This window comes from Periplaneta americana, chromosome 13 (genome assembly GCF_040183065.1).
Source record: "Periplaneta americana isolate PAMFEO1 chromosome 13, P.americana_PAMFEO1_priV1, whole genome shotgun sequence".
Taxonomy (NCBI): Eukaryota; Metazoa; Arthropoda; class Insecta; order Blattodea; family Blattidae; genus Periplaneta; species Periplaneta americana.
This window is the reverse complement of record NC_091129.1, coordinates 52,699,590-52,713,681: the sequence shown is the minus strand read 5'-3', so window position 1 is coordinate 52,713,681 and position 14,092 is coordinate 52,699,590. Positions and strand designations below refer to the sequence as shown.

The following is a 14,092-nucleotide window of genomic DNA, read 5'->3' as shown; positions in this document are numbered from 1 at the left end:
TTCTTGTTTTCTTATCATTTGCACACTTTTCATTTGTAATTTCATGTCCAGTTTTGACAGCAATAATTATTCATACGAGTATTATTTTTAATATTATGGTAATGACTTAATGACACTTTTTTCTTGTATTCTGATATTTTATGTATACAACTTTCAACAATCGCGCATCTTTAAATAAACCAAAAGAATTTTCCCACAATGAAATTACTGAACGAAGATTAGCTTGATGTTAGTCATTGTCAGTCATTGTTCTGACAACAGTACAGATCTGTTGACTAAAAGTTCCAGTTCTGATACTGCAAGTGAGGATGAGTGTGATGTATAGCTAACCTAAGGGACCCTTTATAACCTGTCTTGATATTATAATTTTAATCTTGAGTGGTTTTTAGCACAGGTACGAATTATATTCGAGTAAATACAGTATAAAAGTGAACTTTATTTACTGATTACATAGCATACTGTCTTGCAACCTTTTCACTAAATGAAATTGATGTTAGATTATTTTTCAATATTACATGTTGGTTAATATGTTTGTTGCAGGTGCAATTTGTGGTGACATACATCGCTCCTTGGCAGATCACATGGGGTTCTGCATTTCATGCATTTGCTCAGCCATTTAGTGTACCACATTCGGCCATGTTGTTTTTACAAGCTGCCATATCGGCTGCTCTTTCAACACCTCTCAATCCTTTTTTGGGCAGTGCCATTTTTCTGGCATCTTATGTCCGACCAGTCAAGTTTTGGGAGCGAGATTACAATACAAGACGTGTGGATCATTCCAATACTCGCCTTTCATCTCACTTGGAACGCAATCTAGGAGCAGATGACAACAATTTAAATTCGATCTTCTATGAACATCTCACCCGCTCGTTGCAGCATTCTCTTTGTGGAGATTTGATTCTTGGTAAGTGCATTGCTTTCCTGAACTTTGAATAGTAACTACTCATAGTTTGAGATTAATTTCTAATCAAGTTCAGAAGGAGCCTTACATCTGAACAGAAACCAGACTTGTATTTCAGAGCTACACTTGTCATAGGTTTGTTTGGACTAATTGCCTGGTTGAGTTTTTTCCACCAGTATATTTACAAATGTTAATCTATGTGGATGATATAGCATTAATAGCAGAAACACCTGAAAGGCTACAACACATGTTGATGGAATGGAACAAAGAGTTAATGAGAAAAGGGATGCGGATTAATGTCAACAAGAGTAAAGTAATGTGGATCTCTAAGGAAGATAGACAGGAAACAGAATTTAACATTGAATGTGAAGGACAAAACCTGGAGAGAGTGGAAAGTTTTAAATATTTAGGAACAATAATAACTAGTGATGGAAGAGTAGATCAAGAAGTACTGAACAGGGTAAAGAAAGCAACATCAGCATACTATCAAATAAATAATACAATAGTTGGGAAAAAAGAAATAACCACTAAGACTAAAATAAAGATATATAATTAAATAATTAAACCTATAATACAATATAGTACCGAAAGCTTACCACTCTTAGATAAACATCGAAGTAAATTAACAGCAGTGGAAATGAAATATCTTAGAAGAACTGTAGGAAAGACCAGAAGGGATAGGATAAGGAATGACAGAATAAGAGAAGAAGTTAAAATGAGAAAAGCATTAACAGAGGTGATTAATGAAAGGCAATTGAAATGGTTTGGGCATGTATATCGTATGGGAGAAGAAAGGAAGGTTAAACAGGTGATGGAAATGAGAGTGGAAGGAAGAAAGAAAAGAGGAAGACCAAGGATTAAATGGGAGGATACAATAGAAAGAATAGGCCAACAGAAAGGAAAAACAATGGTAGAGATGAAGAGAATGTGTAGAGACCGGGAAAAATGGATGAAATGGATGGAGAGAGGCTAACCCGACGCTTAGCAGCAGAAGGGACTGAAGAAGAAGAAGAAGAAGAAGAGTTTTTTCCCCATATTTTCCACATCTATAAGGCGAATGTTAGATAAACCCATGATGAATCCTCAGACATGTTATCAAATACCATCTTGCTATCACCATTTCCCCTAATGCTAGATAACTACGCAATTAATAAAGTATCATTAAATAATTATTGATTTAAAAAATAAAATATCTTGCCGGGTAGCTCAGTTGGTAGAGCAGCTGGCTACGGACTGGAAGGTCCGGGGTTCGATCCCAGGTGGTGACAGGATTTTTTCTCGTTGCCAAACTTTCAGAACGGCCCCGAGGTTCACTCAGCCTCCTATAAAATTGAGTACCGGGTCTTTCCCGGGGGTAAAAGGCGGTCAGAGCGTGGTGCCGACCACACCACCTCATTCTAGTGCCGAGGTCATGGAAAGCATGGGGCTCTACCTCCATGCCCCCCAAGTGCCTTCATGGCATGTTACGGGGATACCTTTACCTTTTACCTTTTATGAGAAACCTCTATTTAATTAGATCTCCCATAGCAGACAGACGAATACAAAAAAATTAGCTTACCATACTAACTTAAGGTTGTGAAATTAAAGCTTAAATTAAAGATTGAAAAATTGAGTGACCTCTGGTCACAAATAGTATTGTTCTCTCTCATCTGGCACATTGTGCTGAATGCTAGGATAATGGAAACTCGGTAATTCTCTTCAGGTCCACTGCTGTGGAGTAATGATTAGCACGCTTGACCATGAAACGAGCGGGCTCGAGTTCAAATCCTGGTTGGGACAAGTTACCTGGTTGGGGGTTTTTTTTTCGGGGTTTTCCCTTAACCAATTGAAGTGAAATTGCTGGGTAACTTTCGGCGTTGGATGTGGGACTCATTTCGCAATCATTAATACACATATCATCATCATCATCATCATCATCATCATCATCATCAATATCAATACAATAACCTGGGTTAACCTCACTGTGCAGCATGCTGCACTTGTACAAGAGTGTGGCCATCAGCTACCCAATCATTCACAGAATAGGAGTGGTAAGCACAATAAGCCTCAGACTGTAGTACAAGCCTTTGAGTCCCTCCTCCTTACAAGAGAAAAAAATTGTCTCCAAGTATGTGTCATTGTTTGTTAATAAATATTTTAAATATATTTTTACATCTTTAAATTGATATTGACAGCTACTATTTTGTATTTATGTACCTCTTGTGGAGATCTCTGCAGGCAGTTTTTAGGAGAGCTTTCAACATCAGCTCATTAACAGTTTTCTTGTCAGTCCATTAAAAATTCAACCTTTAGGATTGTTTTGTTGTTGTTGTTGTTGTTGTTGTTGTTATTATTGTTGTTATTACTACTACTATTATTATTATTATTATTATTATTATTATTATTATTATTATTATTATTATTATTATTATTATCGTCATCAATATGTTTCACACTTACATGTTTTCCACACATTTTTTTTCTCAAGTCCCAGCAGAAAGTTCGTACACTTTCCATGTCAATTTATATCACTTATACGTTTTATCAACTTTTACACTTGTATTTTAAACCCCAGGAGATACGAACGTCATTTATACATTCTAAATCAATTTTACTCGAAATTAGATTTGCCATTGAAGTGTAAAAACGCAAAAATACAGCATATGTTCATTGTTAAGATACAGCCCACTTTGAAATTTATTGAAGTTAGAAACTGCCCTTTCTTGTTTCCGCCAAGTTTGTGTCTTTTAATGATGCTGTTTCTGTTTTGGATACGTTGAAATCTTTTGTAACACATCGTGATATAATTGAACAAATTATGGAACAGTTACTTCAATTTGAGGGCATGCTTTATTCCTTAGGAGCAAGCAGTCCAAAATAACTGACTTTTTGTAAAATATTCACATGTTATTAAATGAAGTGCACATTAGAAGAACAAGGTAAGGTAAAATTTTCTGGATTGAAGTGTGAAATATAATATATAAACCAGTTTTGGCTTTAAGCAGCTAAGAATTCCTACAAATAATCTTTACATTCTTCAAGAATATGTGTTATAAATTTAATTGATGTTTTATAGACTCAAAGATGCATATCAAGCTTTCAGGTATAACTCCCTGTAAAGTTGATTTGAATAATTTCGAGGGAAAAATTGTTCCGGGGCCGGGTATCGGACCCGGGACCTTTGGTTAAACGTACCAACACTCTACCAACTGAGCTACCCGGGAACTCTACCAGACACCAATCCAATTTTTCCCTCTATATCCACAGACCTCAATGTGGGCTGACAACCGTCAAGTAACAAGCATTGAGTGCACACTAACTCTGTGTGACTTAAATTGTGGTTTTCTGTTAACGAACAGCTTGATTTGCATAATGCACGTCACTGTTCGTTAACAGAAAACCACAATTTAAGTCACACAGAGTTAGTGTGCACTCAATGTTGGTTGCTTGACAGTTGTCAGCCCACATTGAGGTCTGTGGATATAGAGGGAAAAATTGGATCGGTGTCTGGTAGAGTTCCCGGGTAGCTCAGTTGGTAGAGCGTTGGTACATTTAACCAAAGGTCCCGGGTTCAATACCCAGCTCCGGAACAATTTTTCCCTCGAAATTATTCAAATCAACTTTACAGGGAATTATACCTGAAATCTTGATTTTCATAATGTACATCACTGTTCGTTAACAGAAAACCACAATTTAAGTCACACAGAGTTAGTGTGCACTCAATGTTGGTTGCTTGACGGTTGTCAGTCCACATTGAGGTCTGTGGATATAGAGGGAAAAATTGGATCAGTGTCTGGTAGAGTTCCCGGGTAGCTCAGTTGGTAGAGCATTGGTACATTTAACCAAAGGTCCCGGGTTCGATACCCGGCCCCGGAACAATTTTTCCCTCGAAATTATTCAAATCAACTTTACAGGGAGTTATACCTGAAAGCTTGATTTGCATAATGTACGTCACTGTTCGTTAAAAGAAAACCACAATTTAAGTCACACAGAGTTAGTGTGCACTCAATGTTGGTTGCTTGACGGTTGTCAGCACACATTGAAGTCTGTGGATATAGAGGGAAAAATTGGATCGGTGTCTGGTAGAGTTCCTGGGTAGCTCAGTTGGTAGAGCGTTGGTACGTTTAACCAAAGGTCCCGGGTTCGATACCCGGCCCTGGAACAATTTTTTCCTCGAAATTATTCAAATCAACTTTACAGGGAGTTATACCTGAAAGCTTGATTTTCATAATGTACGTCACTGTTCGTTAACAGAAAACCACAATTTAAGTCACACAGAGTTAGTGTGCACTCAATGTTTGTTGCTTGACGGTTGTCAGCCCACATTGAGGTCTGTGGATATAAAGGGAAAAATTGGATTAGTGTCTGGTAGAGTTCTCGGGTAGCTCAGTTGGTAGAGCATTGGTACATTTAACCAAAGGTCCCGGGTTCGATAACCGGCCCCGGAACAATTTTTCCCTCGAAATTATTCAAATCAACTTTACAGGGAGTTATACCAGAAGGCTTGATTTGCATAATGTACGTCACTGTTCGTTAAAAGAAAACCACAATTTAAGTCACACAGAGTTAGTGTGCACTCAATGTTGGTTGCTTGATGGTTGTCATCGCACATTGAATTCTGTGGATATAGAGGGAAAAATTGGATCGGTGTCTGGTAGAGTTCCTGGGTAGCTCAGTTGGTAGAGCATTGGTACGTTTAACCAAAGGTCCCGGGTTCGATACCCGGCCCTGGAACAATTTTTCCCTCGAAATTATTCAAATCAACTTTACCTGAAAGCTTGATTTTCATAATGTACGTCACTGTTCGTTAACAGAAAACCACAATTTAAGTCACACAGAGTTAGTGTGCACTCAATGTTGGTTGCTTGACGGTTGTCAGCCCACATTGAGTTCTGTGGATATAAAGGGAAAAATTGGATCAGTGTCTGGTAGAGTTCCCGGGTAGCTCACTTGGTAGAGCGTTGGTGCGTTTAACCAGAGGTCCCGGGTTCGATACCCGCCCCAGAACAATTTTTCCCTCGAAATTATTCAGATTCAAAGATGGTTTAACTATGAAGTTCTAAATTAGTCTTGTGAAAATTTTGTTAAATTAACTTGTTCTCCTTATTATAGTCTTCAAATGCTATTTCTGATTTTATTAAGTGTGATTTGAGTTATATGTTTTTCTCGCACATTGTTTCTTCAGACCCCATAAAAATGTGTAAATGAAATTTTACTGTATTATCATCATCATCATCATCATCATCAAACTCACTGATAAGGAAACTTAGGAAGGTCTATTAAACACCGAAGCAATCGAATTTAGTTGCTACAGCATCATATTTTCTGCTCTGTCGAGCAGAAGCCTTTATGATATCAGGACATGGTCTGCAAAAATATGTCATGTAGTTTCAGTTGAGTAATTGATATGTAGAGACCAACATCTGTCTGTTACAACATTCATTCTGAATTTTTAAAACATCTGGGGGAAAAAGCCAAGTCTGTACTTTTATCCATTTTCAATTTATCATGGAACACCTCAATTCCTGCAGCTTGGAAAAAAGCAAACATTGTGCCAATTCACAAAAAAGGAAACCTGCTCATGAAGGTAATAGTTATCGACCAATAGCACTATTAAGCATGATAGCAAAAACCATGGAGTCCATGATTTCCAACAGATTAACTTGGTATTTAGAATCCCAAAATCTTTTATCACCAAGACAAGCCGGCTTTCGACAACTACACTCTACCAATGAACAAGTCATACGCCTCGGCCAAGAAATAAAAGACATTTTTAACAAGAAAGAAGATACCTTGGCAATATTTATTGACTTTCAGTTAGCATATGACTCTGTTTGGAGAAATAAATTATTACTAAAACTCTGGAAGTTAGGTATCTCCAGCAATATGTTTAGATGGATATCAGAATTCCTTAGTCAAAGATTCATTGCCACTAAATTCAATAATTCACTTTCTAGTTACAGACACACATATCGAGGTCTAAACCCTTTAACTCTATTAAATATAGAATATAATCTAAATTTAACAGAAGAAATACTGAAATCAGAAGTAAACACTGAAATACTGAAACAATTGTCTTTAGAGACAGTTAATATTAGGTACTCTCCACAAAACTGGCTTCATTTATACACCGACGGATCCTTGATCTCCAGAGAACAAGGTGCCGGTACAGGTGTTACGTGCTGTTTCTTCTCACTTTATAGATCACTTGGATATGGAACAACAAGTTTTGACAGTGAAATCATTGCAATAAGTGAATGTCTCAGGAATCTTCTATGCCACATCAATAAATTTAGGAATGCAGTTATATTGTCAGACTCCAAAGCATCTATTCTATCAATCGTCTCTAAACATACACCTTCATCTCAAACAGCAGAAATAACTAAAATGCTCTCTCAATTAATATCACTCAATAAAAGAATTGTATTCCAATGGATACCATCCCATTGTGGAATCCTGGGAAACGAGAATGCGGATGCTTTAGCAAAGAAGGGCAGCACTGCTACTTTCAGACCTGTTACTAAATCTACGTATTACTCTGTGAAGAGATTTATTAAATCTACATACTTAGACTTCAACAAACAAAATTTGATAACAAAATTGGAACTCTCTGCATCAAAACCCACAGTTAATTCCCGATTTATCACGAAAATCGTCTGTAGCTGCATTTAGATTGGCAACAGGCCATGATTGTTTGGCTAAACACCTGCATAGAATTGGAATATATCAGTCCCCTAACTGCCCATTGTGCAACTCAAACCAAGAAATGGATTCGGAACACCTCAAAATCTGTGCTTTGGTGGCTGGCCATGATAATATCTTTGAAAAATATTGGAGTGCAAGAGGTCAAATGATTTTATTGTCAAACGCCTGGCATTAGAAAACAACAACAACATCTGTCTGTTAGGGAGGGAATTGGTTAGGTGAGAATCAGCTAGCTAGTGATTTTGTCTGTAGTCTCGTCAGTCAGGGTCATGATTCTTTTACATGCTGTAAATCTATTACTCGAGTTCACAAACTCCACTTCACGTCTGAAAGAAGTCATGCTAGCCATCGGCATAGCTCAGGCGGTAGCACATTTGCCTACTGATCCAGAGTTATGTTCATGTGTGGGTTCAGTTCCTGCTTGGACTGGTTGGGTTTTTTCCCCAGTTTTCCCCAATTGTAAGGCACATGTCAGGTAATCTGTGGCGAATTCTCGCCTTCATCTCGCTAAAGAATTCAACACCAACATAGAATTTTCGTATTTAGAATATGATAAAAGTTTGAAACTTAGAAACTTTAAAAGTTCATTGTGTTAAAATATACCGTAGAAGCTCTTTTTAACAAATCTCTGAGGGATTACTTTTCTTTTCTTTAAATGGGAGTGTTTTCCTTAAAAGGGGTTTACATAAAATGGTAAAAGGAAAGGCAATAATTAGTACTAATATGTGTGTTATATACCAAACATTATAATTATTTAAGTAGGCCTACAACTATTATTTACAATACATTTCATTGCAATATTTTCTAATTCTTTAAATGGTGAGGCATGAATGATTTTCTGTTTGGTTGAATCCAAATGACACTGAAATTCAACATTGAAAATGTCTTCGTTCTTCATTATTCCCCATAATGATGTAGTTAGCAAACCATTCCTTTTAGCCATATGCAATAGTATTATTTGAGGATTAATCTCGACATCCCTTATTATTTTCACTTTCCGTCCGATAGTTAATTTCTTCCGTTTAATCACCATTATAACGATGCATAAACTAACAAAAATGCTTGGAAACAGGATTCACACAACTCACGAGAACAAAGCAAGTAAAGCAACCACTGTGTGAAAACAACGCAAAGCAAGACCATAAAGAATTATGCTGGTACTATTGATTATTGGAAGTCGATTTGATATTTCAGGCTTCATTATCACAGAATCCACTTGAATTAAAACTGGGATTTTCCTTGAACTGGTTTCCTTAAAAGTGGGAATTAATTACATTATTCTTATGGTAATTTGGTTGGGACTTGACAGATTATTCCTTAAAAACAGGAATGTTAAAACTGGATTTTACTGTAATTAGAAAGGTAATGTATAAAATATATTTTAACATATTGAAGTTTTTAAGTTTTAAATTTTAATCTTATTTTAAATATTGAAAGTGTTATAAAGTGAATCAGAATCAAGAAAAATTAATAGAATTTTCAGTGAGAGATTTTGGCTTGTCATCTCATTGTGCATTACAGTAGTTACAAAATTATCACACACACATACATGTATATTGAACTTTTAAAAATGCTTGAAATTATTATCAATAATTTTAATTTAACTTTTTCCAGAATATCCTGAAATAAATTGGTTTTGTTAAACTCTTCTTGGTAATATTTTAATACGTAGTTAATTTTTTTTGTCTGTAGGACGATGGGGACCAGTTACACAAGGAGATTGTTTTGTGTTGGCATCAGACTACCTCAACTGCCTAGTTCACATAATTGAACTTGGAAATGGATTAGTAACTTTTCAGATGCGTGGCCTTGAATTTCGTGGAACCTACTGTCAGCAACGAGAAGTTGAAGCCATCTCTGAAGGAGTAGATGAAAATGATGGTGAGTCGAAAAAGTTACTTACGTGGATAAATTGGCTTACAAGCATTGAATGTAAATAAAATCAGTCCAGTAATTTTGAAACACACAGGCAGACATCTATTGTCTTTCTGTCAGGGGATGAGATATGGTCGTAAAATGTGTGATATTATCAGAGTCTCTAAGTTTATTTTTGACCACCCCAATACTCTCATCATCGTCTTGTTCTCTTCTCCCTCGTCCTTCTTAACTTTTAAACTTCGGTGGTTTCATATGGTCTGTAACTATGTTTTTAGATGTTATTGTCGCCCTCGGTAGCGCAGTTGGTATAGCGCTGGCATTCTATGCTCGAGGTTGCAGGTTCGATCCCGGCTGAGGTCGATGGCATTTAAGTGTGTTTAAATGCGACAGGCTCATGTTAGTAGATTTACTGGCATGTAAAAGAACTCTTGCGGGACAAAAATTCCGGCACACCGGTGATGCTGATATAACCTCTGCAGTTGCGAGTGTCGTTAAATAAACCATAATTTAAATTTTAGATGTTATCTGCAGCCTCTAAACTGTAGGAAAAAATTTAATTAATGGTGACACTTAAAAGATGTTCTAGTCTTTGAATATCCCTACCTCCATTCCTGTAATTTTGACTGTACTGAAGTATAGTTTCCATTTTCAGTTCTTCTATATTTTCATTACACATATGGTTTAGCAATAATCATAGTGCAGTTTTAGTTTTAATAGACTTAATTTTGGCTGTCGTAAGTTGATTATCATCTACTTTTCGTATAGTCCATATTTTACTGCTGTAACACAAAATTGATTGAGTGATGATTCCGTATACAGTAATCCCCTCTTATCTGCAGAATCTGTGTCCACAGTTTCAGTTGTCTGCAGTTAATCTCTGCGAAATTTTTAAAAATATATTTTAGTGCCTAGTGTCTTAATCTAAAAATTTAATTACACCTTATAATAGACTAAGGTATTTTTTTTTAAAGAAATGTATGTTAAAATGTATTTGAGACTAGCTGTACTATTTGTATCAATTTTTAACTAATTAATTCACAAGTTGAGTATGTGGAAAGTATTCTCAAAACTGGTGCATTAATTACATTGAAACAAGAGAGACAGCAAGTGCTTGTTTTCACAAGTGTAATAATGTACAACGTATTTATTATTATTTTGTATTATTATTTGCTTCTCTTAATGTCTGATTGCTTCTAATTTATCAAATTAAACTTTATCATACGCATGAAACCTCATTAAGATGCTCTTCAAGGGACCGCATAAAAATGCATAAATGGGACTACATATTAGCGAGAGTGGGTCATTTTTGGATTTTTTAAATTTTGACACAAAGGTAATGAATCAACATAAATTTTTGTTGAAAAAATTTAAGGATTAAATACTGTAATTATGCAGGATAAAAGGTTATTTTATTTTCTTTCCTTTCAGAAAATGTCAGAACAAGTACACTGTCTTATCAAAGTGCCCCTTTATTAAACAAAGTCAAAAATTGTTTTCTGTCTTGCACTTAATCCAGTACTATGAATAATTTGTATTTTCCGCACAATTTAAATCTGAAGTGATATCAGTAATTTGGCTACTAGAAACATTAATAAATCTACGAATCACAGAAACCGCGGCAAAGGATTTGTTGCAAGAAGGATTTGGAATATCTACTGCTTCCACTTCCACTTTGTCAAGTCTTCATTGATAATGCGATTTAAAACTGCCAGCAAGAAGGACAGGCTCTGAATACAGTAGTCTTGCAGGTAGGTACTCAAGGGTTGCATTCCAGTCTATTATATTCACCAAGGGCATATAATGCAGAATAGCGTAACAAATGGGTGTGTATTATTGGGGTTTCACTATATATGTATGTTAACGAAAAAAAGGCTTCTTTATAGGTTCACTGTTATCTGCAGTTTTGCATATCTGTGGTTAGTTTTGGATATCTCCCGCAGATACAGAGGGATTACTGGACCATGTTTGTCAGCTTAGAAGATATTTGGACGCTTTTTCCTTGAACATTTTTTGGGAGAAAATAATTTTAATATATTTAATTATCACAGCCCATATATTTAGGTTTTAAAAAACTAAAAATTAGATTTTTTCAACCCATGTTTTAGGATTCTTTAGAATTTTAAATCTTCCATTTAGTTAAACGAGGTGTCAGCTGACTATGTGTAAATGACCAGTAATTGTAAATGGTGGACTCAAATTGCATTTTAACCGTGGTTTCATAACCCATGGTTACTACATTTTTAACTGAGGTTGATGCACATTGCTATAAGTTTGCTTTACTATGAGGAAAGACGTAATTTGATCGCATATGTGAACCATTGAAAATCATTTTACATTAAGTTATTCCCTCTATTTAAGAATCGTTTTTATGTAGAAAAAAAGCAAATGAAAATAATACATTTATCTTAAAAGGAACATGCATTTAGGTGTGGACTTCCAGTGCCTCCTGATACTGTCAGCTAATATCTCTCTTACCTCATGTGTTCTATGTCAGATGAACAAATGAAGCACCTGTAAGGTGGAATTTATTTTATCCTGTAATAGGATGGTGGGTAAAAATAAAAACAAATTTTGATATGAGTAATAAATGAAGAGTAAATGCTACAGAACATAATTGTATGGCATTGATCAACTGGGCTTTTCTCTGTTTCTGGAGGAAGCTGCACTAATCATTTTTATCATTTAGAAGAGTTGAAGCTTGGTTTCCTCTTTCAAAATTATTTTTATCACTTTCAGAAATTTATTATCTTCATTTGAGTTTGAATCTGAAAACTCCCCAGGGGCCTATTCCACAAAGTTAAAAATTACTGATGAAAGATGTTGTAAAGTATGGAATTGTATCTTTCTGTTCCACAAAAGAATTACAGTGTTTCATACATTACCAATGAATCGCTACAAATGACGTCATATCAATAAACATATCACGTCATAACATTAAACAGTTTATCTTTTTATTTCATTCATCGAATTAGGTTATTATATTGTATTTATATGGTATTCATACATCGCTTCACAGATGGAATGTGGAACATGTAAAAAAATCCTAATAGTACTACAAAATCTTAATTTTAGTCACAGTCTAGTTGAAATAATAAAGAAGAGTTTTACAATATACAGTACAACACAAGGGGATAGTATTGATACTTAAACAAGACAGGAATGTTCATGCAAGATTGTTGAATGTCATAAATTCACCTACAGAATAGAAGGCATGAGAAATTAGGTACTTTTTAATTTGGCCTTAAATAATCTTATGTTTTGAATTTGATTTTTTTATATCCATAGGGAGGCTATTAAAATTTTTTACTGCCATATAATGCACTCATTTTTGATAGCATGATAAACTTGCCAATTGAATATGAAAGTAATTTTTTTTGACGAGTAGACCTATTTATGCTATGATCTGTTGCATTAGTTACAAAGTTTTCACAATTACATACAAGGAAGTTTATTAATGAAAAAATATACTAACAAGCCATGGGCATGGTTTGTAGTTTTTTTGAAAATGATTTGGCACCTACTATTATTCTAAGTAATCTTTTTTGTAGTAGGAATATAAGTTACTGTTACTGTCTGTAGAATTTCCCCAGAATATTATTCTAAAACTCATTACTGAGTGAAAGTATGCAAAGTATATTGTTTTTAAGGTATTAATATTTACTATCTCTTGCATAGATCTACCAAAACATGCTGCATTTAGTTTGGGAGTAATTTTTTTTTTTAAATATGATTTTTCCAGTTGTTTGTCTCTTTAATCATAATGTATTTTAAGGTACGTTGTAGAGCAAAGATTGATAGTGCTGTAATGTTCTATGAATTTCGCAACGCTGCAGTGTTATTTTAGTTTACTTCTTTAATAATGAAAGATTTATTTCATTAATATCACCATGTTTTTCCGCGATCCTCCGTGACAGTTTCTCATATTACCAAAAGATGCCATTAGTAACGATGTTCACCCACGAAACTTAATTGTCACGAAATTCCAAACACCGCAAAATTATTGAAATGATGTCAAACGGGATTAAATTGTTTCTTTTGAAGGAAATGGAAGCAAGAAAATATATTCTGTACAACATATTTATCAAAATATATCTTAATATTATGAAATGTATTTAAATCGCTTTAGTACATGTATGTATTAGAATACGTGACAATTCACTAGCAAATTACAAATACTATTACTTTTGTGGAACACAATCACGGAACTTCACTGGTGATATGTAAATATGGAGTGGTAAAGTACTACTGTAGAAAAGTCTTTTGTGGAACAGAAACTTAGTATTTGTACTACTTACTAGAGAATTTACTTGTAATGTATAACACCATACAGTTGTGGAATAGGCCCCAGGTCTGATGATAAGCATCGAAGGTGTAAGTTAATGTGCATCAATAATTGTTGTTACTTAGGTTGTTGCTGTTGTGAACCAGGCCACTTGCCGCACATGCTCAGTATGAATGCAGCATTCAGCCAATGCTGGCTTGCATGGGAAGTGACAGCTACAAAATATGTCCTTGAAGGCTACAGTATTTCAGACAATAGTGCCATTTCAATGTTACAAGTTTTCGATTTTCGCAAAGTTCTCATCACCTATTATGTAAAGGTAAGTATGCAAAATGGAAAATAGAAAT

At 35.0% G+C, this 14,092-nt stretch overlaps 1 protein-coding gene and 1 non-coding gene across 2 annotated transcripts in view; both read left to right on the top strand.

The window, feature by feature from the left end:
* LOC138711623 (pecanex-like protein 1) overlaps positions 1-14,092 on the top strand; it is a 112,959-nt gene that overhangs the window by 15,758 nt on the left and 83,109 nt on the right. The window contains exons 5-7 of the mRNA XM_069842757.1: positions 541-904; positions 9,278-9,466; positions 13,871-14,064. Of these exons, the coding sequence (XP_069698858.1) occupies positions 541-904; positions 9,278-9,466; positions 13,871-14,064 (747 nt within the window). The remainder of the gene's footprint in view (positions 1-540; positions 905-9,277; positions 9,467-13,870; positions 14,065-14,092) is intronic.
* Positions 4,684-4,756, top strand: TRNAN-AUU (transfer RNA asparagine (anticodon AUU)). Its single transcript has one exon. It is a non-coding gene; the product is annotated as a tRNA-Asn (tRNA).